Source organism: Polyodon spathula, chromosome 14 (genome assembly GCF_017654505.1).
Source record: "Polyodon spathula isolate WHYD16114869_AA chromosome 14, ASM1765450v1, whole genome shotgun sequence".
Lineage (NCBI taxonomy): Eukaryota > Metazoa > Chordata > Actinopteri > Acipenseriformes > Polyodontidae > Polyodon > Polyodon spathula.
In genome coordinates, this window is record NC_054547.1 from 3,986,035 (window position 1) to 4,011,081 (window position 25,047).

The 25,047-nt window shown below is 39.4% G+C and overlaps 1 protein-coding gene across 1 annotated transcript in view; it reads left to right on the top strand.

Annotated features, from left to right (window-relative positions):
- The window catches only part of LOC121326901 (cytosolic carboxypeptidase 6-like), a 260,712-nt gene that overhangs the window by 110,808 nt on the left and 124,857 nt on the right, over positions 1 to 25,047 (top strand). The window contains exon 5 of the mRNA XM_041270542.1: positions 19,345 to 19,561. Coding sequence (XP_041126476.1) covers positions 19,345 to 19,561 — 217 coding nt within the window. The remainder of the gene's footprint in view (positions 1 to 19,344; positions 19,562 to 25,047) is intronic.

Genomic DNA, 25,047 nt, shown 5'->3' on the forward strand with positions numbered 1-25,047 from the left:
CCTTCCTCATTTCCACACCTTGCTTTCCTGAAGAAATCAGAGGCTGGTAATCAGTGAGAAATGGTCACATATTCCTCCAAAATAATTCAAACACCATGAAGACTGTTTCCTTCTCATTTCAGTGTCCAACCGCATTATATTTCTTTCGCTTTCTTACCCCACCTTCAAAATAATAACAGTGTTCCTTTATAAAACATTGTTAGCAACCCAAAATGATTTATTCCACGTGATATGTTGGGGTCTCGTTCTTTGGTCTTTAGAGGAAATGAAATATTAGTGACGAGGAACAAACCATCCACAATATAAAAAAGCTGAAAGGGGGTGGCAGCTGCCTGCTGGTGTCCTGTACTGATGTTTATATATCTAGCCACTGGAATTGGTCTAATTTCCTACTATAGATAATAATATTACCCTGGGCAACAAAGGTCTCTTCAGCTTGAACTGTGTGCGTGTGTGTGTAGAAGGCAGCCTGGGGTTAAACAAGCACTGGCACAGTAAAATGTTTGTGTCCCCTGCCAGAAAGAGTGTTTCTGAAGCTGTAGTGGATTTTAGAGGTCCATTAGAGTGTACTGGTCTGTAACAGCTTGCGACAGTTTGATGTAATCCGTCACTTAGATGCCATTCTTTATTTCTTTAAATTATGGATTGCATCCAGGTGTCCTCATTCAGAATACACACGTGTGCGTGGGGACTTGTGCTAACAGCAGGGTTTACCACTCTTATCTAAGAACTCAAAGACCTCACTTTGACAGGAAATATTGAAAGTTTAATGCATTGAGCGTTTCGCTTGTTTTTATCAATGTTTTCAATCAATCAATCAATCAATCAGTATTTATTATATATAGCGCCTTTAATAGTGGACCACTATCACAAAGCGCTTTACAAGATAGTGAAATAAATACAGGGCATAGCACATTAAATACACAGTAAAAACAATGCAAATACATTAAATACAAGGCTAGGATGTGAGTGTCAAGCAGAATCATACAAATAAGATGGAGAGAAAAACCTGAAATAGCAATTTAGACAACAGTTAATAACAAATGTCAGGCTTAGAGAGCATTAAAAGGAAGAGAGAACAAGTGGGTCTTGAGAGTTGAAGCGAGCGACTGTGGGAGCTGCATGCACTAAAGCTGGGAGAGAGTTCCAGAGAGTCGGGGCCATGAAGCTAAAAGAACTTTCTCCGAATGTGGTGAACTTCGGCCTGGGGATAACAAGCAGGCCTGAGTCAGAGGACCTCAGCCTACTTGTAGGGGCACAGTGGGTCGGCAGGTTTTGCGTAGTTCTCACTTAAAGAGCACAACTTAATGTATTCTTCTTCTTTATAATAATCTTGTTTTGTTCATGTGCCTTGTAGAGCAAAATTGGATCCAATTAGATTTCGATGCATTATGGATGACGTGTTATTAAATCAAAATAAATATTCCTCCTCATTCACCCTGCTTTTTGCAATAATTTATATTTTTCTCACCTGAAGGTTAGTGGATTTGGCCCAAATAAGTTTTGATGAGATTAGGGGCTGGACTGTGCTTTGGCCACATGTATTAGTCTTCACAGCCATATCTAGGATGGTACTGGGACATATGAAAGTGCACTACACACAGCCCTGTTCACCAGGTTCTTTAGAAACTGAACTGGTATTTGAAATGAATAAGCTCAGTGTGGATTGGGCCAGCTGGTTTTGTTCCTAAGCTTTTGTTCACCAGCACACTGGTGCATGGAACTGCTGTGCCGGGTTGTTTATCTTTGATATTTCATCTAACACAGTTTCATACCAGGCTTTATTTATCAGCTTCATTTCTTAAATGTCACACGTCAGCAGTCAGTCCGGTTTGGGAAACATTTACTGGTGGTTGCTAGACCACAAAAAGGTCACGTTGTTGTTCCAGTTCCCATAGCACTTGCTAATTAAGTGAAATCATGCAAGTCTTTAGTATTGATTTCTTACGAGGTCGTATGAACTTTGCTTAATATTCACCTAAGGTTGCAAATAATAGCTTTATATGGAAGTATTTAATGCTTGATTAGACAGGACCACTAATGCCTCTAACTTTAAAGTGAAATGGTTTTGAGCTTATTTGAATTATGTGGTTTAGTGTTCTATCACTAGAAACCTATAAAAAGCATTTAACTCTTAAGTCCTGTAAAGTAGCAGTGTGTTAGTTCATGTAATATGATGTGTCATTTTCATTACTATAGTTTGTGGGCCAAACACAGCCCTTTAATGGCAAATGTCTTTTTAACACAATTACGTAACTAAGCTAAGGAATTAAGCTGTACTTAATGGATGTTAGAATGGCAGAATGCAAGGTTCCACTTGCAAACAGCAGGTGTGGCTTCAGCACAAATACTTGGCAGCCTGAACCACTTCTCAACAACTGGTGTTTGCTTAGATATAACCACTGATGATCTGTTAAAAATGTCTTCTGATAAAGAATCAGTATATGGGGATAGTCAACAACTATACGTGTGTGTGTGTGTGTGTGTGTGTGTGTGTGTATACACACACCAGAATACATGTTAGGGATACACCTTTTCAAAACTATTGGGTTATTATCTGCACCTATTAATATAAATATTAGATATAATGTTGTTTTGTTTAGAGTTATTTCAGATCACAAATCTTCCAGAACAATATGCCAGTTAAAATGTGGTTATTGTACCACACTTAACGTAACTGAATACCTTTGGGGACAGGTGTTACTTTGAATAATTGTAAGTGTCCTGAATCAATTAGTTTCCCTTGAAAGGGAGCGCTGCATTGCACAGATAGATGGTTTCAGATTGAAGCCGATTTTCATGCTGAAAAAAAAAGGCAGCTAAACATTAAAAAAAATTTTCAGAAATATATATAAATACACTGTGACAGGAGATCTTTGTGAATATGAATGAGGAGGCTCGATGCAAACACAGAAATGTAGCAGATCTCACAGCACTGTGCATCCCCTACTCGCTCCTTTGAAATGTGACATTGCTTCATTTGCATTGGAAAATCCTCAGCGAAATGACATACAGGAGCTCTGTCAAGTTAAATGTTTCACCTTCATAGCATAATGGATCGATTTCTGTTTTTGCAATCTGCAATAAATACTGGGTTTGTACTGTGGCAACCGCTCGATCAGTTGTTTTTTTTTAGCGGAATGGGGAAAAGGGCGAAAATCTGGCCTGCAGACTTTTGTTTTAATCTTCTTATAAAGAAATTGGAAATAAAAGAAAGTGATAAACTATACACCCACCAGTAGTTCTTTTAAATGAATACAAAAAACAATCATTGTGAAATGTTATTTTCAATCTACCATACTGCAGTGCCTTTTATTACCAGCAATGCCAAGACAACAGATTTGGAGCAGTGGAGTACCAGCGTGTTCATACACTGCCATGGATTACCCAGTGTGTGGCTTCATACCATATAGGTATATCATTCTACAAATGCTTTAAAGGTTTGTAGATACGGCCTTAATGAGAAAATGAACCTTCCCTGGCCCTTTGCTCCACCTATACCGTATGTAATACAGGATTGTGCTGGCTCTGTTCAGCAGTGGAGTCAGCAGTTTCACTGGAGTGGAGGAACGTGGTCACACTAAGACAGTTCTGACGAAAGCAGCCTGAAGAGGGATTAGGGGGCCACCTCCCCTAGTCTTTGCATTGGCTTCCATGAAAAAAAGGGCAGAGAAACTGCAGCTATATTTACCAATCCGCATTTCCTGGTGTTGGGTGGTAAGTTGTTTCAAAGTTAAGAAAAGTGCTGTATGTGTCAGATTTCAGCACATCTTTATTAAAGCATTTTAAAAACACAAACCATTAATGTAATCTAAGAGAAAATACTCAGTGCAGAGATAACATATAGATCTGGACTGCAAAATCTTGCAGAGTTGTTGTAAGCACGATTTTTAATGCAATGCGCGTTTAATTATTGGTGTGTTCTTATGAACGTTCTAGGTGTGGGTTGGGTAATGTTTTTTAGACTGCAGTAAGTAATGAAAGGGGGGGGGGGGGGGGGGGGGGGGGGGGGGGGGGGGGTACCCCACCAAAAGCAGTTAGCCACAAATCTCAAATCACAGCATCGACTGCAAGCCGCAGCGAGGGGCTGCCTTTGTTCCTGATTGAGCTGTGGCTTATTTTTCTCCTCTGTTAAATGACTGATTGGGGCATTTCAATGCAAATGAAAGGCAGCTTTTTTCTCTGATTTGGTTTTGCTGGCTGTACCGAGGCGCTAAGTTGTGTGGCCTTGTGTCTTCCTTGGGCTGTGGCAGTGGCGGAGAAGGTAATTGGCAGCATCTGCTGTTTTGGGAGCGTGAATGCCTGACTGCCCCCTTCCCATGACCCCCTCCCCTGGGCACCAAGAGACTCTGCTCAGGTTTTTGGCATAGAGGAGCCAGCTGATTTTTGAATAATTTGCCTGCTTGCCACTACCTAGCTAAGTGCCAGGGGTAATTTGGTCGGGAAGCACTAGAGTGAGGGGTGGAGTAACTGTTCTGTGCCAAGTAAATATATCAGTCCAGACACAAAGAACCCTGTTAATAACAATATAATTTTAACAGCTACTTGGTGTGCTGATTTAACAACGGGACAATAAAGCAACCAGCTGTTGGTTCTTGGGGTAAGTAATGGTATATAGTTTCCTTGGCTTTCCAATATGCAGTACCATACCTCAATGAACACACTTATTGGCATGCTTTCTTTTCAGGTAAGGTTGCACTTCGTTGGTCATTTCACCTGGAAACTGCCGCTCAGTGCTTTATTTCCTGTTAGTAGCCAACAAGCTGCTTCCCCTAATGACATTGTTTAGGAGAAATGACCTAGTAAATGAAACAGTAACTAACTGGAAAAACTAAATGATTTTAGTGTGGTACTATATATATATATATATATATATATATAATTAGTGCTACCCCGTTATAATGTGGTTGTCGGGGTCCATAATTCGGTGCTTCACTTTATAACGAATATTGACATTTTTGTTCCCGAAATGATTTACAATGCCCACAAGCCAAATTATTATTGTAGAGTATGATGGGAAATTAAGGAAGGACACGCACAATTGATTTATTGGGACAATTATCCCCGGCCCCTGTTATCATTTCAAACATTAAGACAGCCAACTTTGACTTCAACCTCATATCTACAGTAGTATAAGTATTAATAGTGCCAGTAGTTGAAGCAGTAGTCTTACTAGTAGTATTACTGTAGTAGTTGTGGTAGTAGTAAGTTGCAGCAGTGTTAATTGCAGTAGTATACTGTGTTTATCACACAAGTCTCCAGGACCAGAACCAGCTTGGAAACGAGCTGTCAAACAGCTACCCTGTGTAAATATCTTCAAATACACGAGTTGTGTGTAGCTGGCTCCCGTCCTGATCCCTGCATGACGAATGCCAACCCTGTCGTGCTGGAGACTGTTTGGCGCCGAATCTGGCATTCTCAGCGACAAGGCAGGGAATGTTAAGGGATGGAGTCAGTGATGCGTCACTGAGTGTTCCGTGGAGATAGCTGGTGCCATATGGAGAAGACATACATTTATTCTATATTTATAGACCAAATTAGAAACACTTTCTATAACACTGTCAAAGGGTGTCATCTCGCTATGGGCAGCCAGGATGGCACTGATTCAATGAGTCTGTTTCTTGCATAGTAATGTGTGCAGTCTTGGGATATGTGAACACCAGACAACCAAGTGCCTTCTATCAGCCCTCTATCGAAGTCTGTCAGCTCTGTTGCTGGCGTGAGTAAAAACAGCTAGCAACAGGGAGATGCATCTTTTATATATTACAAAATACATGTCAGGAATGCTTTTGCATACCAGTCAGTGGGTTGTTTCAGCTAGCACTATCACCAAATGTTTTGAGCCATTTAACAAAACATTTGTCTACTTGACTTATTTACAGCACTTGAATATATAGCACCCTACATACAGTAAATGCTAAGTAAAACAATATTATTTGTTGTCTGTTGAAAATAAACATCACACGTGAAACACTGATCCTGTTACCCAGATTTCTTCATTAAACTAAAGCATAGACTTTGCTGGGCTCCTACCAGAAAGAGACAAACTCTTCTGCTCTGTTACCAAAGCAAGACAAAGGGGAATATATAACCTTAACACACATTTGAAATTAATTTTCTATGTTTAACTGTTTAATTCCCATGTTTCCATTTGTCTACATCCCATTCTCATGGATCTTAAGACTGGCACGTACTTTGTTAAGAATAAACACTCTCAGCTCGTCCGATTTTTTTCTTGCTTCTGGGAACCGGTGAAGAGTTCTCCTTGAAATGTTATAGTTTCTGTTTTAGTAAAACTGAATAAAAGGACTATAAAAAATAAAAAAAATAAAAATACAAAATGTGCTGTGTAGTTGGATTAAGTTTCTTCAAGTTACATTTTCAATAGTTTTTTAATTGTGTTTTTGTGATGTTTGCTACCATTGTGATTGGTTAGTTATTGGAACAAATGCAGTAGTTTACTTAGGCATCGCTGCGGATCAGGTCCACCCAACATTGCTGAACTTGGCGATGGCTACTTTCAATGTGATAATCCATCCAAAATGTTACCACCCTAAAGTATGTCAAATGGACTCCTTGATGAGGGCAGTAGCTGAAACATTAGCTGCCCAATTGACTAAGACCTAGCTTGCTATGTGATGATGTTGGTCTGTGCATAGTACACTCTATTTATTTAGTGTGAATGGGGTGTTTAGTTGCTGGAAGGAGCAGCTAATTGCTTTTCAGTATAAATCTGGGGCCCAGACCAGCTACCACACACAACCCAGCATCTTTTGAGTACCTTTCTGGAAGGATACAGGTTAATAAAGTGGGGATGATGGTAATAATTGAGAACTTCTACTTTGTAGTAGTAAACATGTTTCAAAACAAACCCATGGGGTGATTAGTATCTCTTTATTGAGCTCCTTAAGACTGGTAGGATTTTTACGGATCAACAAACTACCCTGGGGGGTAACAGAGTTTTTTTGTTTTTTTTAGTTAAATCAGTCATGTTATATTTCAAACACATTTTCCCAGCTAAAATATTCATTTGAATTGGGCCCTAAGTAATTACAGAAATTGATGAACTCTTAGCAAAGAGTTAAGTGTGATGTCCAGTCTCGTCCACTTCTCAGACTGACTTTTACATTCCCAGACTGAACATTGAACAAATAAACCAGATACCCTTTCTTACCAAACAACATGTTGGGGGTGATGTTTTAGGGCCTTGCTGGATACTGGCATGCCCAGAAGTACACAGGTGTGCATAGGTCTCTGCACCACAATTCCCCCCCCTTTGAAATATCTCCCCATAGCGTCTGATCTCATGCAACTACTTTCCACATTTCCACAAACACACACACACACACCCCAGGCTACATTAGGCTAATGTGCCTGCTAGTCTGTAATTAAGAGTGCTGGTTCCCTAAAAGCTACTAGCGTGAACCTTGGGGGAGAGGAGGTTGGCGACAGGCTGGCGCTAGGCTGTCTCCTGAGAAGACTGTACTGGGAATCCGCGGTCAGGACTGAGATTAATTTATGGCAGAGATCTATTGCTGTCTCCTGGCTCACCCCTTCTCTGCCGGCAAACTCAGTCCCTGATGGATCACCTTGAGCACAGATAATAGGGAGGATTACAAGTCCCCCGTGTTTCTTTTTCTATCACTAGCCTCCATTTTCCTTCCCTGTCTTTATATTTTTCACTATCTACTTTTCTCTTTTAAATAATGGACTTCCTTATTCTCTTGGTAAATTGTCTCCTTTCTTGTACAGTTCTTTACACAGAGGCCCAGATTTCTAAAAGGATTGCGCATGTTTTACGACCGTAAAACGGACGTTGAGGGTTCTGAATTCTTGGATGGGATTTATAGAACACAAGCAATGACATAAAAACTCAATTAAGACATGATTTGCAGGGGCAATGTTTCTGTGTGTTTTAGCCTTTGATGCATATGTAATTCTGCATGTATAATTCTAGGGCGTTTCTGAACGAAACCGCTAAAATTGGGAGGGGATTTTGCAAATGAGGTCTATTAAATATTCCGCCTAATTTATTAAAGCTGCCGGTAATTGTGGACCTCATATTTGCTTGATTATTTTTAGAACTCTGAAAAAGCAGGTGTTAATTTGCTTTAGTCAGACAGTAGGCTATATAAAAGGCAAGGTGATGTGGGAGAGTTGTCTGCAGCAAGAAGGAGACATTGTTTTCAAGGACAAAGAAACATTTCATAACATTTTGCAGAGAGCTAATTTTTTAACCCTTCTGATCAAGTCAGTTTGCAAATTGTGATTTATAATACTGTATTGTTTTGCAAACTCAAATTTTCAATAAATGTTTCATAGTTTACATGACAAAACAGAAAGTCTGCAAATATAGAATCCATGTAAAAAAAGGTTCTTAGAACCACCTAAAAAGGTCTCCCCACAGTGGCAAAGCAAAGTTCTAACGAGAGCCTCTACTGTGGAGGAGATTAAGAAAAGAAGGAACGATATTCCGAGGAGCACTAAAGAAAAAGTCTCATATACATGTAATAATAATACAATGAGGGCTCATCCGCCACTGTTATTTTAGTAATGATTACAGAATGTATTTTTTGTAATGTGGCATTGTGGTATTTAACAATACTGGTTCAGCCAGTATTGTTAAATTCAAGTTTGAAAGAAAACGGTAAAAAATAAAAAAATTTAAAAAAAAGGACAGAGGGACAGATGACGCAGTTAGTTTTTAGCTAGAGCAAATACAGTACAGCTGGTTGTAAGCACATAATTTAAAATCATACATATAGTCAGAAATATAGACATACATAAGAAATAGGAGAGCCGCATAAGAATTTAAGAAGATATGTGTCATAGTTAAACTGAAGACTGTTCATATGAAGCTATATGGAGTTGTTGTTGTTGAACATATTGCTGTACAATGGAAGGATTTTCCACCTGTTTGACTGCCATGGATGTAAGTAAATAAAAGGCATTGTTTGAAAAGTCTGTAAGCCTGGAATTATTCTGTGTGAAATAAGAAGTTGACCTATTATGCGAAGCACAGTAACTGGATGGTGTGTCGTAATGTATAAGCAACCTACTACAAACTCTGAAGTGGTACATTTGTTTACTAAGAAGCCACCTCATATTCCGTATTTTATTCCTTTGTCCTGGTGATGTATTTTGAGCTTGTAACACATCTTCTTGTGTTACAAGTACTGCTTGTACCAAAATCTCCAATTCCATATTGGTAAATTTCAGTTTTCTCTTTTGAGGATCCTCATCACTATGGCTAGTACCAGGCTGAGGTCTTTGTGTGCCATTCATTTTCTTTTGGAATGTGTAGCCTACACTCGCAGAGTTGACCCGCTGTTTATTGTGAGAGGTGTGTAATTCTCCACCGCTAATTGCTGTGAGGGGTATTTAAATTGGTTGATTGCGGAATCACCTGCTTCACCTAATTAGTCTTATAAAACAGGTTGTTATTTTGATGCTGAGTGCGGCCGTACTAAACACTCACATTATGTTATTTTTTGAGGTCATTTTCTTCCCTTTATAAATTTGGGCCAGAGAGTGGTTATGGTAAGGGATGGGTTACCTAGTCATGCTGTTGCTGCTGAATTTTTGGGCTTCTATAAGACAAACATCTGAGATTAGCCAAGTAATATGAACCCATGCTAACATCCTCTCACTTGTAGAATATCTTCTTTTTTATTACATTTGTTATGTGTGCATTAATTTAATTAAACTATACTTTAGACTTTGACAAAAGCCATCCCTACAGGTGTCCACTCAAGCTTACAGAGCACCTGACCTGTAATGCAGTGGGGTTAAACAGCCCCTGTTGATTTTTACCCCCACAACCCGCAGGAGTGTTAGGCCAGTGAGACACTCCCTATGGGATCCCCAGCTACAAAGCTGCAAAGCCAAACGGTTTCGACCAGTTATTTCCATTCAACATTTGTTGCCTTGTGACGGGTCTCAATGGAAAAAAACACTGATGTTGAGGTGGTTGAACGGGTTCATCTTTATTAATGGTCAAGGATATGTGAATGAAAACAATCGTGATAACATTTAAAAAAATATAGCAGACAGCAGCAGTACATAATATGTTTCAGTTTAAATCTACAACCTGTTCAGTTTCATGCAATATTCACAGCATGACACATCCTGGTTACCCCCCCCCCCCCAGACCTCTTAGTACCACAGCTGCTTCCTGCCCGCCCTTTCTTTGTCATCCATCCATTTCCCCATACTCATGGTACCTGTATTCATCACATCTCCTATACTCTCCTTAATTGCCCCCCACCTCGTACGCCTCCTCCCCAGCTATCTGACATCAAGCAGACAGACCAGATTAGCCCAGAACACCTGTCCCTGTGCCCCATGGGGAGTGGTGGCGCCGCTCTGCCTGAAACACAATCATCAACTGCTCTCTACTAATTACACTGGCGCCTAGTGCACAGTGGGACTGCCATCACGCTCTTCAGCATGTGTGAAACCATACAGGGAGACCTCCCAGACATCACCACCCCCTCTGACTCTTCACGGATAGATAAACACACCAGTAAACATCAGCAATGACTGAAGTCCAGATATAATACCTGTGCAGATGTGTATTTATTATAAGGCTATGTTGTGTATTTGTTTGTTTATCACTGTGTAAACTGCAGTAAGACCTAACACAGAGGGGGATCAGGTGAAGCAGTCGGCCCTTTTCACAAACCTGTGTCTCCTTAAGTCTGTTTTTTTTTTTTTTTAAAGAAGAATGCCTTGGTTAGTTCAGTTTGGTCAGGTGTTTCTTAAGAAAAGTGAGTTTAAATTCTGTCAATAGGTTTTTGTAAGGTCCCAGCTATGCCATCCTCTTCCCCATTGACTACTGTTGCTGCCAGCTTAGCATTTAGGATATATTATTGAGTATCAGATTGTGGAGACAGATAAAGCTTTTTGTCTGTTGTGTCTCTGTTTGAGGAAGGGTGTACATAGCAAATGTAACCCCTTTGGGGTTTTGTGTGCCACTTGACCATCCTCACTGTGTTACATCCTCACTGTGGTACTCAAAGCATGTTTGCGGAGCATTCTCTATATACCGACAGCACATTAATCCTTACAGACTGGGAAATGCAACTTTTATATATTACAGAATGCATGTCGGGTCATGTTGGTCATTTGAGGAATTTTACGGCAGTAAGGATTTCCTGCTAAACCTACAGTAATGTTGCTTGCGAACTGCATTGTAATTGTAATAATTTTTTTGTTAAATGTGGTTTAAAATACCACCAAGCTGCTGCTGTTTCATTCTGATTTCACTTGTATTAATACAACAGTCTTGGGAAATTTGCAGGTGCTTTTCATAAATGTCAGGGATAGATGTAGGAAATGTCATTCCTTTTTTCAATCTTTCTACCTGTTTGCTTTTTAATATATATTTTATTCTCTACATTTGTCAACATTTGCATCATTTTCCTGACACGCTTTGTCCAAATTTCAAACAATGAAAAAAAAAAAAGTCAATGATACTGTGCCGCCAGCGAGTCAGAGAAATAGCAGGTGGATTTCCAGGAAGATCTGTAATGAGTTAAGGGCAAATTACTATGCTTGTTTTTGTACTTGTTGTCATGTTCATTTTAGCTGTGACTCAGGGTGCTTTTGAACTTGAAGCTTCCAAATGGAAATGCAGTGCTACTTTTTCCAGCAGCATCCAGTACTTTTCAAAGGACTGAAAGCTTATAAATTAATTTAGTGACTCTTACCTTAAATGCAGTGCTGTCCACCCGCATGGACCTCTCAGAACTGCATTTCCCATCATCATGCTGCTCACTGGTAAATCCATCTCAGTTACATATGAGCGCAGGAGGATGATGGGAAATGTAGTTCTGAGAGGTCCAGGCTGGTACATAGGACGCCGTCTTGAGGCAGGGAATGTAATTTAAAAGTTTTAAAAAATGGTCAAAAATAAAAAATTATATATATATATATATATATATATATATATATATATATATATATATATATATATATATATATATACACACATACACACACACACACACACACACACACACACACACACACACACACACACACACACACACACCCAAATATATATATATATATATATATATATATATATAAACAGTTTTTTTGCTCCAAGCTCCTGTTCTACAAAAAAAAAAAAGCAACTACACATGCAGGTTATAAAGCTCATGGTTGTCAGTTTAGCTTTGTTTAGTTTTACCTTTCAGTACATGGCTTTCTGTTCATAGTCTAGAGTCTAGTTGTAAGGGGGATATTTTTTACTTGGATACCAAGGAAGTGACTTTCAGTTGTCGCTCTTTTCTGGTTACTCTGAGCTCCTGGAAATACTCAGAATGGAATATACTCTTTGAAACAGTTAAATCAGTCAGCTCAGTCCTGGAAAGCAGCCACCGGAGTTTGAGAGAGGCAGCCAGTTTATTGTGAGATCAGTCACAATAAGCCTCAGTCACATCTGTTTATTCAAACCCCCACTAAAACTTGCTTCCTTGCTGACACATGGGTCTTAGTGCAAGAGTAGTGCAATCCTCTACATACACACCCAAAGAGACGGACAGATGTAACTCTGAACATGCATCTTAAAAGGTGTTTGAGTGCCGGTGTAGTTGGTAGGTTTGGCGTATGGTCCAGTGGCTGTGTGGGAGTCATGAAATTACTCCTTGGGAGTTTTTGTCATGACCTAAGTAACTCTGCACAGCATAGCTCCAGACTGCCTCACAGACATAGGAATAATTTATACCAGCCTTGGGGAAGCTTATCGGTGGTGATACATGCACTGAGACCCATAGATGAATCATTGTGCCTCGACACCTGTGGAAGACTAAAATGCTTCCCTGCCTCACATCTCCACAATTATCTCTTTGCTCTGACCTGATCAATGTTAGGGATGCAGTCTTCCTTTTCTGCATTTGAATGGAAAGGAAACTTGATCAAAAATTGATTGGAAAGTCATGAAAATAATTGATGCAAGTTGCAAATTGTCTGGAGGCTAGGTTTACCTGTGCCCAGGTGATCTTTCCCATGTTATCTAAATTGGTGGAAGTGCCACAAACAGCAAAAGCTTGCTCTTAATACAGCATCACTTAACAGTAACCAAAAAGCAGTGAGGTGAGTGTACTGGACTGTAAAGTCTCCAAAAACAAATGCACAATCCATCAGCAGGTGCTAAGCTGTATGCATTAAATCTTTTTCAGCTTCTACCAGCCAAATAATATCTGCCTAGAAAAAAACAGAAAGTGAATGAATCATTTCAAACTTTTTGAAGTAATATGTGTACGTGGCTTTGTTACAAAAGGGACTTGTTTTTTTCTGAAGACTTGTGTGAAGAATTCAAGATTGTTCACCTTTTTTTCTGAAAGGAGAAAAGGTTGTGAATGCTCTGAATTATGATGGAACAACATACAATCTGTCCTTACCTGCTTACTACTGTTTACTTTGAAAGATTCAAAGCAAGAAGTGAAATAAAAGTACAGCAAACTTTGCCAAATAAATCTGACCAATAATATCAATAGAAGGGGTAAGCATGGTTTGTTTTCTCAGAAAACATGTTTTCAAGTTAGTTTTTATCAGGACAATATGTAATTATATTACCTTTGGAGATACTTTGATCATCTTTTTCCCTTATTTGTTGTCGTCCATTCCTCTGTCTAACTCTTCCTTCAGAAGCCAGTAACTCATGAAGTTGGTGGAATTTATTCCTCTTTTGCAAATGAGTAGAGCACCAGGAAACAGTCAGGTTGGGGTAAAAGAGTTTTGCATTTCATTCAGTATTACATCAGCATAGTGCATTTCAATCAACAGAGAGCGATGTGCTGTAGCAGAAAGCAGTTACTGTACCCATTATATACTCACTCGCACCATGCATATCTGTTTAAGTTCCTTTGACTCTGTGGAGATATTATAGGTTGAGACAACTGGAAACTCAGAAGTAGTGTATATCATTTGTGTTCATTTTCCAGTTATGTTGTTGTTGATGTCTAAAGGACACCCTTTAATATCGCAAAGATCTCCTTCAAGCAAAAAATTTATAAATATATAAAAAAATAAAAAATAAAAATGTTTGTGTTGCCAGTGCAGGCATTCAATTCAAGGAAAGCTGTTTCGAATTTGCCATCTGATTTCCCCCTGTCGTGAGACCATACTCCTTTAAGAACCCACCAGATCTCCAGTAAAATCCTCTGGACCATAATCCCTCCATTCTGACAGTGTGTTGGCTGAACTGCTGCAACAGCTCCCTTCAGTTAATAAAGCAAACTGGCCCCATTAAAGAGATGGAATGGAATATACAACTCAGCACAGCTTCCTTCCATTACACTTGGGCTCCGAGTTTCCGATTGCAGGTCTAATGACTCTGTGATTTAAGATCTAAGAGCCTGCAGGTTGTGGTCTGTGAAGCACTTAGTTCTAATGTGATAATACCCAAGATGTATGTTCGTCTAAGTCTTAGCCACCATTTCTGCATCCCATCAGTATGTTAACCCTCTATAACACACAAGGCAATATACTGAAAGCAACTGCACAAAAACATGCATTTGTTCTTGTGATGGGATGAGTGGTCCCTCATTTCACAGTGTAGTATTTGTGAATGCCATCCGAATGTCACGTTTTCATCTGCACTATAAAAGCAGTATGTAAAACTCTTTCTCATCTAGTTCCATCTACAATCCAATCTGCAACTGGAAAAGATCCCCTGTTTGTATTACATTTTTTCATAATTGCTAGTTATAAATTAATTCATCAACCAAATGTGAATGAGTTTACTTCCTTCATTCCCATGGTCCCCACAGCCTCACTCCGGACCACGGGTTTGTATCTGACCCGCAGCACAGGAAGTGAAGATACCATAAAACAACTTAATATTAGAGGCCTATGCAAATAAATAAACAAATAAATAAAATGTTTTAGAGTGTAATAGTTAACAGTCTTTCAAAAGCACAAATGCACAAGGTAGACTAATTTAGATACAATAAATTATTTACAACCTTAAAACAAACAAACAAAACAAATACCTAAACAAGTGCAGAGCTTTAAAAACCATTGGCTGCAGCCTTTTTCTTTTCCATTCCTCAGGGGAAGCAGCCACACTGTTTTCTTTGGCCAATAACAGTGAACAGCTTTGCGATGGCAAGCAGTAAATTTCAGTTGGGTAATTAAAATCAATAGTGGAGACACGTTCAACAAGCCAGCAAGGTCAAACCACATACCACAAAGCTGCTCACGAGTGTAATCCAAAAACAAGCACGCATGCAATAGGAAAATAAAATCCCAATAAGAAAGTCACATCATTTCATTAACCTTTAGCTGCTGGGTGTCTCCTGCTGATGCCTGATGTCTGTCTTAGGTCCATTGCTTAATGCTATGAAGTATATGCAATAAAGGTTGCGCTGTACGTGCCAAATCCAAATTGCCCATTTTAAAAATGTAGTGTCCACAATCATGTGCAGTTTTGCATTGACATTACGCTTTCCATTGGTCTTTCCCAGTTATTGTAATTCCCCAGCATGATATATAGTAAATGTATGTGGTCATGCAACAGGCATGCTGCAGTTGCTTACGCCAAAGAAACCTTCAATCCCGGACAACAACACCTGTTTCCACTCAAACAATGCTTGGACTGCAAAGACACTGGTGCCGTACATCTGGTACAGATTACCGTATTCCTTTGAATTTAAGACGCGCATTTTAACCGTTTTTTGCTTCTCAAAAATAGCCTGCGCCTTAAATTCAAGTACAGTATAGTGATGCGTGTATTAAAATCACCAACAAAAGACGTGACTACCTGAGTAAACAAACAGCAACGTGACTGACTGCTGAGAAAAGACCACAAAGGTGTCTGCGCGAATACACAAGCAGCAACATGACACTGCTTGGGAAATACCAACCAAGCTTCCTGAAGAATTCAAAGAGAAATATTTACAATTTCAGCATTTCTAACAGCTTGGAGAGATCGGTCTGCTGATCAGACCCCGTATTTTTCGACATGCCAAGCAATGTTCAATGCTATTGTGGTTGCTGGGTTACATGGTGCCTGATGCCATAGTGTCGTGCTTGCTGTTTCCAGGATGTGTGATGCCATAAGTGAGTGGTGGTGTGAGAACGAAGAGACACCATCTTCATACTACAGTATCATACAGTGCGCAGCACAATAAACAAGCTCTGTGGTTAATCTACAACAACACTGTTTCGTGTCAGTTTTGTACAATACAACAATGTAATTGAGGTTGTATATTTGTAAATGCATGTTTATTTCATGTTTTATTTTTTGCTGAAATTGAGGGTGTTAAATTTGGGCTGTGTCTTAAATTCGAAGGAATACGGTTCTTGAAGGTTTGGCTTGGAAACTAAGAGCTTTCTTTAGGCTAGCATGGCACCAGATGAAAGTACATTTTTGCCATAACGTGCTTCTTTGAAAACTACGTAGGGAGTGGAAGTACAGTACATAACATACAAGTTATTTCATCACACATATTTATTTCACCAGCTACAACCATTAACAGTGCTGCTTTCTCACGAGCAAGACTACAGTATGACTCCCATCTGCTCAAACCCACAGCTATAAACTGCCTTTAAAGCAAGCAGGAGAAAAAAATCTATTAAAACAGATTTTTCAAGTTCTAAAATTAAACACTAATGCCTTGAGCTGGATGATTCAGAAAATATAAAAAAGGGGAATGAAAAAAAAATTATACATGGTGGAAAAAAAACCAAACTTTTATTATATATGGGGGAATTAAGGTCCAGAACCTCAAAGTTAAAATAAACACTGTGAAACAGCATTGTCACTTTATTAGCATCTTAATGCATTGTTGGGCTGGAGCTAGCTGGGGAAATCATATCCTCTGGAGTCTGAAACTCACTGGTTCTGCAGATACTTGATAAGAGATTTTCATGTTTCAGGGTATGAAAAATAAAAAAAAATACTTACATTCCTATATCCTGTGATCTGCGTTAGTATTCCACTGACACACACACCTAGGTAGGAACCATCTCTGTCCTCTACCAGAGGGAACAATCACTACTGTTCTAATTTTTTTTTTTTTTTTTTTGCTGTTCCTTTGCTTGGCTATAAAGCTAAGCTCAAGTAATTGGGTTTAATTTTCATTTTCGTAATGGATTAACCGCAGCATCTGGCTTTCCATCGCGTGGGTGTCCGTTCAGCGCCCGGAAGAGAACAATGGGGACAAAGGTTTTGGGATGACGAGGTTAATTTAAAAAGTAGAATGACACCTCCTCCTTATCAGACAAGCTCAGCTAGTGGCTATTTCGCTCTGTCATTGGGCCCCCTAGCGCCCCCCCACCCTGATAGCATCTCAATCAGATTGTATTCCTGCATGTAAAAATTGGGGCTTTTTTTTTTTTTTACCTCTATATCTTTCTCATTGGTTCGTTGTCTCTTCCTCCTCTCTCACTTTCGTCTTTGTTTCTTTGCTGATCGTCAGGTGCATGCCAGTATTTACCACCAAACATTTCCCTCCAACCTCTTTGAACTGATAGTGACCCCGCACACTGCAAGCGAGTGTCTTAACCCATATGCAAAAGAGCCAGGCCTGTCTGCACTCGTGGTTTTAAAGATTTTAACCCCACCTGATCTCACCAACAGAGTCAAAATCTGTAACAGGAGCGTAACACACAACACAGCCCGCTCCAGTTCAGATTTACTTGGTGAAATTTCTAGGTGACTGACTACATTATTCTATAGCCTGATCCATTACGTCAAACACTCAATCATGAATTTTGAACTAAAGCTAACAAAAACTCATCTGAAACATTTGTCTGTCTGCTTGTTTTACCATTTGTACAATTCAGAATGTAAACATCTGGGATGAAGGTTCACAGAAAGCTAATCTTAAAAAGAATATAGCAAACATCAGATGTCATGATTATTATTTTTTTTTTAGTGACTCTCAGCATTAGTATAGTCATGGACTGCCATTGGTGTTGAATTGTGCCAGATTGTGTGGTGGTTCACTCAGTCTTAAGAAACCCAGGGCTCCAGAGATGAAAGACTAATGAATTATCTCACTGCTCATCTGACTGACATTTGGTATGGGAATTCACTATTCTTGAGGGAATTATGGTGACATATTATTTTGCTGTGTTTGATTGGTGTTACTTATCCATAGCATGCAAACTGTCATAATTAAAACACTTATTCAACAGTACAAGATTAGCCTGAGATGCTCTTTCAAGTTTTATACCTATTATCCATATCTGGTTTTGCCTGAGACATTCCCAGAGCCTGATGTAATTTAAGAGAATACATGTCAGGGTAAGAATGCTTTCAGCCAGTATATTGTGCATCATCATTTCATTTTCTGATGCTTTACTCTTTTTTTCCTGGGGAAAAAAAAAGTGTGGTCTTGATAGCTAGTATATTTTTTAAATACATGATCCTAATAAAATGATTCACAAAAAAAAATTGTTGTACAATTTGAGAACTCTAACCAGTGTAAGCGTCTGAACTTGAATGCATGTAGTGAAATGTTTTGTAATCACAGGACAAACCAACAGAGGGAGTTGTATAATATCTAGTTTAAGCAACAGCGCTTGAGATGCAGTGAAATCAGTTACTGTATGTTTATACAGCACTGATATTAAGAGTTGCGTGACATTTGTGTAAATGTATAACGTGTTGAGCATCTGGTCCAGAACTTCACACCCATTCAATACGACTTTGAACTATTTAATGGCAGACCTTTTGGGCAAGCTGCCCATAAATTTATTGCTGTTGTGTTTGTAAATCAATGTTACAAAAAGAGTACTCGAACTGCTTGGCATTTCTGTCAGTCTTGTCTTAAGTGTAATAAGACTATTGTGACATGCCTGTGCATTGGTTTAATCACTCATGATAAAGTTCTGACACTGAAATGAGAAGGAAACAGTCTGCGAGGTGTTTAAATTGTTCTGGAGGGATACGTGACCATTTCTCAATGATTACCAGCCTCAGATTCCTTCAGGGAAGTTAGGGGTAAAAACCCTACAGCAAAGGCATCCAGTATAACCCATAGAATCACGATTTGTATTGGGATTCCAAATCCTGTTATCGTGTGATAACCTGGCACAGTTTGGATAATAAAGGTCCCATTGGCACATACAGACAGCAGATGGTCGCTGAGGAGAATGACTGATTCTGTCAGACTCGGAACAGAAGCACCACTGACTTTGAATTTGTTCAAATCCAGGAACCTTAAAACACTAATCATACAAAAGCAATAACTAGAGATAGCATTGCGTGTACTTGGGAGCCTTGAAAGACTGTTACCTCCACCTGTAGCTATCGCCTAAAAACACACCTGGCAAAACTAGCATATCCCAGTCACGCACTCAAACGCCTGGTTGTTTTCATTACAGGCAAAGGCTTCCAGCAAAAAACGTGTACTACTACCGGTGTCCAGACCACCGCAAGAACTACGTGATGTCCTTTGCCTTCTGCTTCGACAAGGAAGATGACGTGTACCAGTTTGCGTACTGCTACCCGTATACCTACTCACGCCTTCAGCACTATCTGGACAGCCTGGAGAGGAGGAATCTGGACTATTTCCAGAGGGATCTGCTGGGACTCAGTGTGGTGAGTGCAGGAACATCTCACTCCATTGCACGTATGCTGAGCTTTTAAAGCAATTAGATACAGTTAGAGGAGTTTTCAGACTAGGACTAATTGAAGCCCAAAATGCTATTTGGTTTAATGTGGACCTGTGGCGGACTGTCCCGCCCCTTTATGTTTATAAGTATGTTATGTTGTATGTGGAGTTTTAATGTTGGTGTTTATGTATAAAATACATGTGATATAAATATGGGTTACGAGAACAAGTGTTTAAAATGTATATTTGTATTTAGGCACGAGGATTGCACAACACTTCACATGCAGATAAAAATGTAATATGTGAGCACGGGGAATTACACTTAATTAATTCACGTGCAGTTGTACCAAGACTCCAGTTGAATGATTGATTAGCAATCGAGTCTCGGTACAGCTGCTTATTAAAGCTGCATGTTTTCACTCACTCGGGGTTGTGTGTTTGTGAGTGGAGAACGGGTGAGAGAGAGGAGTTTTGGGGATTTTGAAATAACAATTGCTACAGCGTGCTGGAAGTGCCAGAACGGTACTTGTTTGTCTGTTCGTCCACTGTCTTGTTTAATGTTGTCCGTTTTGTTTACCTTTTTATTTTGGCCTCAAGTGCAATGTCCTGTTTTGAGTGCTTTGTTTAGATCTTTTTGTTTGGTATGATTATTTACAATAAAACCCTGGATGCCGTAGCGTCACACATTCACTGCCCTATCTTTGTTGTTCTTCATCCTTCTTCACAGGGCCCATAAAAAGTTAATGTTGTTCTAGTGTAGTGGAACTCAAAACTCAAACTGGGACAGACATAAAGACCTGAAACATTTAACCACTTTGTAAAATGTGTTGGAAATCAGAGATCATTAATCACAGAGAGGGAGCCCTTCACAAAGCAAATAAAAGTCTCATATTTTCTCAAAAGAGAACAAGCCCTGTTAATATTACAACACTAGAAATCAAACTTACTGGATGATTATTTAAGAGCCCTTTTAGTATATGTTTTAATGTTTCTATTCAGCTCTATAGGTAAAAGGTTACCACAGTAACAAAAACGCCATTGTAACCCAGCGCTGCAGCACACCAGAGCTCATAGGACCATAATTATTATTATTATTATTATTATTATTATTATTATTATTATTTATTATTATTTATTATTTATGTACAGTAACCTCCTTAAACGGCAAGAAGTAACAGGCGCATGTCTGTTTTAGTTCTGAGTGCAAGAAGGCTTGCAGGACGGAGAAGGTTTGTGTGACTGAAATAACTTTAAGGTGTGTAAAAAATTAGAAAAGCAACAGTGCACAGATAGGTGAGCTATGGAAAATAAAGTAACCACGGTAGAATTAAAGAAGGTGCACCCTGTCTCATCTAAAAAAAGCAATTACATATTCATCATTTAAAATTTTTTTTCAGGATACACTGCTTGCTACTGCACATATGGTCGATGCAATAGGAAGTGTTTTAATTAGATTGAATGAATGCGGAAGTGCTTTTAATGTCTAAAAGTGCAGATGCTTTTGTATCTATTGCTTATCCTCATTCCCCCGCTGGGATTTCTGTGTTTTGTTTTTTATTTTTTATGGGTAATAGTGAAAATCATTTGTTGTTGTTGTGGTTGTTGTTTTTTTTATTTATCCTTTTATGTTTTGCAGTCTAGGACCTTTTCAGAAAGGTTAGAAAAATAACTGCTATTATAATGAACAGAGCCATTTGCAAACCCCTACAGCGTTTGCTGAACACAGTTGTTTCAGTGCACCCTGGTATTGAACTGGTAGCATTACTGCAATGGAAAGCCTATTGAGAGCAAAGGTGTGTGCTAAATACTCTCTGCATATTCTGACTTCTCTGGTTCCATCCTTTGAACAGCATTAAAAGAAAACTTAATTGTATCATGCTGGCATCTCAGGAATGGATCATAACTGTTTCTTTAATTGGGTAAGGCTGCTATAATTGCTCTGCTGGGATAATAACAAAAACCTAAACTGTATATTGATGGGTCGTCATCCCCCTTTCCTGCCTCGGTTTTAGTTTTTACAGGAGAGGAATTTGCTACAGGGATAAGCTATAAAAAACCATGTGCTGTGTTCTCCATTGGACGACTAAACAAACAGCTTGAGTTGCAACAGTGGCAGCCTGTGTTCGCACGCAGAATGCAGGCTATATAATGTCCTCTAGTTATTATTTACTGATACATTCCCCGCTGTTCAATAAAAGAGGAGGAAGGAGTGTTTGTCAGAGAGAGCAAAAGAAGGACAAATGGACAAAGTACATCTAGAGATCCACATGTGCAGTTGTGATGTAGAGGTTAATAGAGCCTGTGTATCTATCCCTTCGACTCTCATCTGTAGATGTGAAGGACCGTCTTGAGTGATTATTGTAATCTATGGATGTGTATGGAGGTGTTTTGTCTCTCCATCTGTCAAACTTATATATTTTCATGTCTTTGTATTTGATGGTCTACTTTTTCACATTGCTTATAGGTCCTATATTGTCTTTACTGTTGTGACAGTGGATGTAGACATGCTTGTTTTCATCATGAGGAGGCCTGTTGTCCACATGTTGAATAGCTGTGTGCATCAGCACAGCGATGCAGCCACTAAATGAGGCACTTCATCGCCTTATTCTCAGACTCCCACTAAAGCTGTTAAACTTTAACTCCCATTGCACTGTCCCCTAATAAAACCAACGTCATTATAATCTGCATCTCTTGCTAGCACACAATAAAAAAAGACTCTTGTCTCCAGGGGCAGCATTATAATGAGCGTTGAGTGTACATCAGTTTGAAGAGCCTTTTGAGCTCTCACAAAAAAGGCTGTAATTATGTTTAAATTCACTGGTCTTCATATAAAGCAAGGTGTGTGTTAATCTGATTGGTGTCCTGTCCTCTGGGGAAATCAGGTAGTGCTTTTCAGAGCTCTGTCTAGGAGACGTTGTCACCCCTGTCTGAACCTTGGAGCAGATGGTTTATATAACTGTGCAACGTGCCAACGTGATCTGTTAGTGAGTAGACCAAGGAAGTGATGTCATACTGAAAACAGGCTGACCTCTTGGTCACAGTCCGTGTGCGTTGCTAGCCCAGAGCTAAGGACTGAGATGCAGTGTAGCCTTGTGGTGGTTAGAACTCAGGGACTGGTCTATAGTTTGGACTAGTGGTTGTACTTCTGGGGCAGGGATGTACATAATGTGGCTTAGTGGTTCAGCTGTGGACCGGGAGGCAGTGTGACCTAGCGATTAGAGCTGAGGGGCAAAGGGCCTAGGTGGCAGTACCATGGTTGAGAGGTGTGGCTGTAGTGTGGCTTAGTCGTTAAAGAGGACTGGGAGCCTGTGTAGCCTTGTGGACAGAGCTGTGGGAATGGGAGGCAATGTGGCCAAGTGGTTACACCCGATGGACTGGGAGGCAGTGTAATTTCTGAATCCAAGAAAAATGTGCATTTGTCGGCAGCCAGGCTTTGTATTGTTTTGCATTAGCAATTAATAGACAGATGGGGAGCATCTACAATGTGTCTTTTAGAGCAGCTACGTTTTGTTCAAGGACTGGGAAAACAAAGTGAGCTGCATGCAATGCCTTGTGACAGAAGGACATTATCCATTCTGTCTGCTAGAGCAGTGGTGCGCTCTTTGCGCTGACTCAACGTATAGCGATCACCTGCTTCCTGGGCCAGTTTTATGATAAATGTTTCTGGCAATTCCCCTGCCTGTGTGTCTGCTAGTATGGGAGTACCATCTGATTGAAGGAGTTATTTCAGATTCATGATATGTTTGTATGCACTGGCAAAGCAACACAGCCCCCTCTCAGGATCCAATGTGGCCCCACATGTTAGGATTGAGTGTAGCGTCCTGTATCGTTGTAGAAAATACATATTAAAGAAAGTTGTTACTTTATAAGCTGCGAATATCAGCACTGTAGGTGTTACCTGTAAGATTAAACCCAATGCATGAGTGAAAGGATTAAAATATGGTACAATGTAGTATACAGACAACAAAGGATCTTATTTTAATACACAGGGGTACCACAGTTTAATTTTAAGTGTGCTGCATTATACACCAGCCTGTGTAGCTGTTTCCTGTAACATAGCATCAAAATTTTTTTTTTTATTATTTCTGCTTTCCTTTCTGGGTTTAAACAGGAGGTGTAGGTATTGAATAATCGTCTTATACCTTAATAATAAACTCGTTAATGAAGTATTTATAATTAGTAAGTGTTTAGCTAAGTCTAATGGAGCATACGGCTTTGTTATTTACAGTTGTCGCATGACTCTTGTAAGACTGCCTGTGCCACCTGTATTTAATAAACGCAACTGCCTTCAGCAACTTGAGAAGGAAGAAAACAATTATTCAAATTAAAGAAAATGCTGCAACAATGAAAAAAAACATTGAGCAACACACAAATTGTATATGAATTTGAGGAATGGAGAAAGTAGAGAAATTCTTCACATTTTTACAACTAATGATGCTTATTCTCTGGGTTTAAAGCCAGCGCTCTCATGAGTAACAGGCTTAGCATGTACAGTTCCTTTTATATATTGCACCTCTTGGGGAGATGGTGGTTAAGTCTGACCTCACATTGGGACACTCCTAGCGAAGCCAATGTCTTGTACTCTGTACCCTCGACACTGCAGCCCAGCACCCACACTAGCTCTGATTATTAGACCTAAACCGTCCACTCAGACACAGAGCAATGTACAGCTTTCTGTCTTCCACCTACCTAATGAATATTTACAATCCGTGCTTTTAAATGATGGCGTGGCCAAAAGATTTGCAAGCAAAGATTCGTGATTCAGAGTGCTGTCAGTGCAATCCCCAAGCAGAGAGAAGAAAAAAAAAAGATATACTTTTCTGACAGCGTAATTGCATTCTGTAGCAAGCCCAGTGTTTGACACCCTGGCTAAAGAACAGCCCTACTGTAGATAATTTGTAAGAAAATTAATGAAAACCGAATTACTCAACCTCCAAAACCAACAGAGCTTGAAATTCACTTTCAGGGAAACTTAATTTATTGTAGATGGTTGAGAAACTTATTTAGGCATGAACAATAAATAAATAAATAAAATGTCTGTACCAAACCATTGTTGGATTTGAAGGATAAGCAGGGTGCAGAGTGGCTCAGTGGATTAGAAAAGGATATGCTAACAGCTAACTCAAAGACTCCAGATCAAACCCAGTCAATATCATCACATTACGTATTTTTTAAATACCTTTAATGACATTGAAAAATACATTTGTGAAATTTAAAATCTGCACAAGCAATATTAATTGACACGTCTGTACCGAACTGCCCTTGCCTTCACTGTCTCCATGATCAGTTATTAAGCAATGAAGGCAACGAGATAAAATAATAATTAAACTGGGGTTTTATACTACAGTAACCATTGCATAGAGCAGCAATGCAGCTTAGACCAAAATGTACCAAATTACTAAATACAAATGTTTTTAGTCATGATTTAAAAATGGTAGTTGTCCGGGACAGCCAAATTGGTTTGGGAATGGTT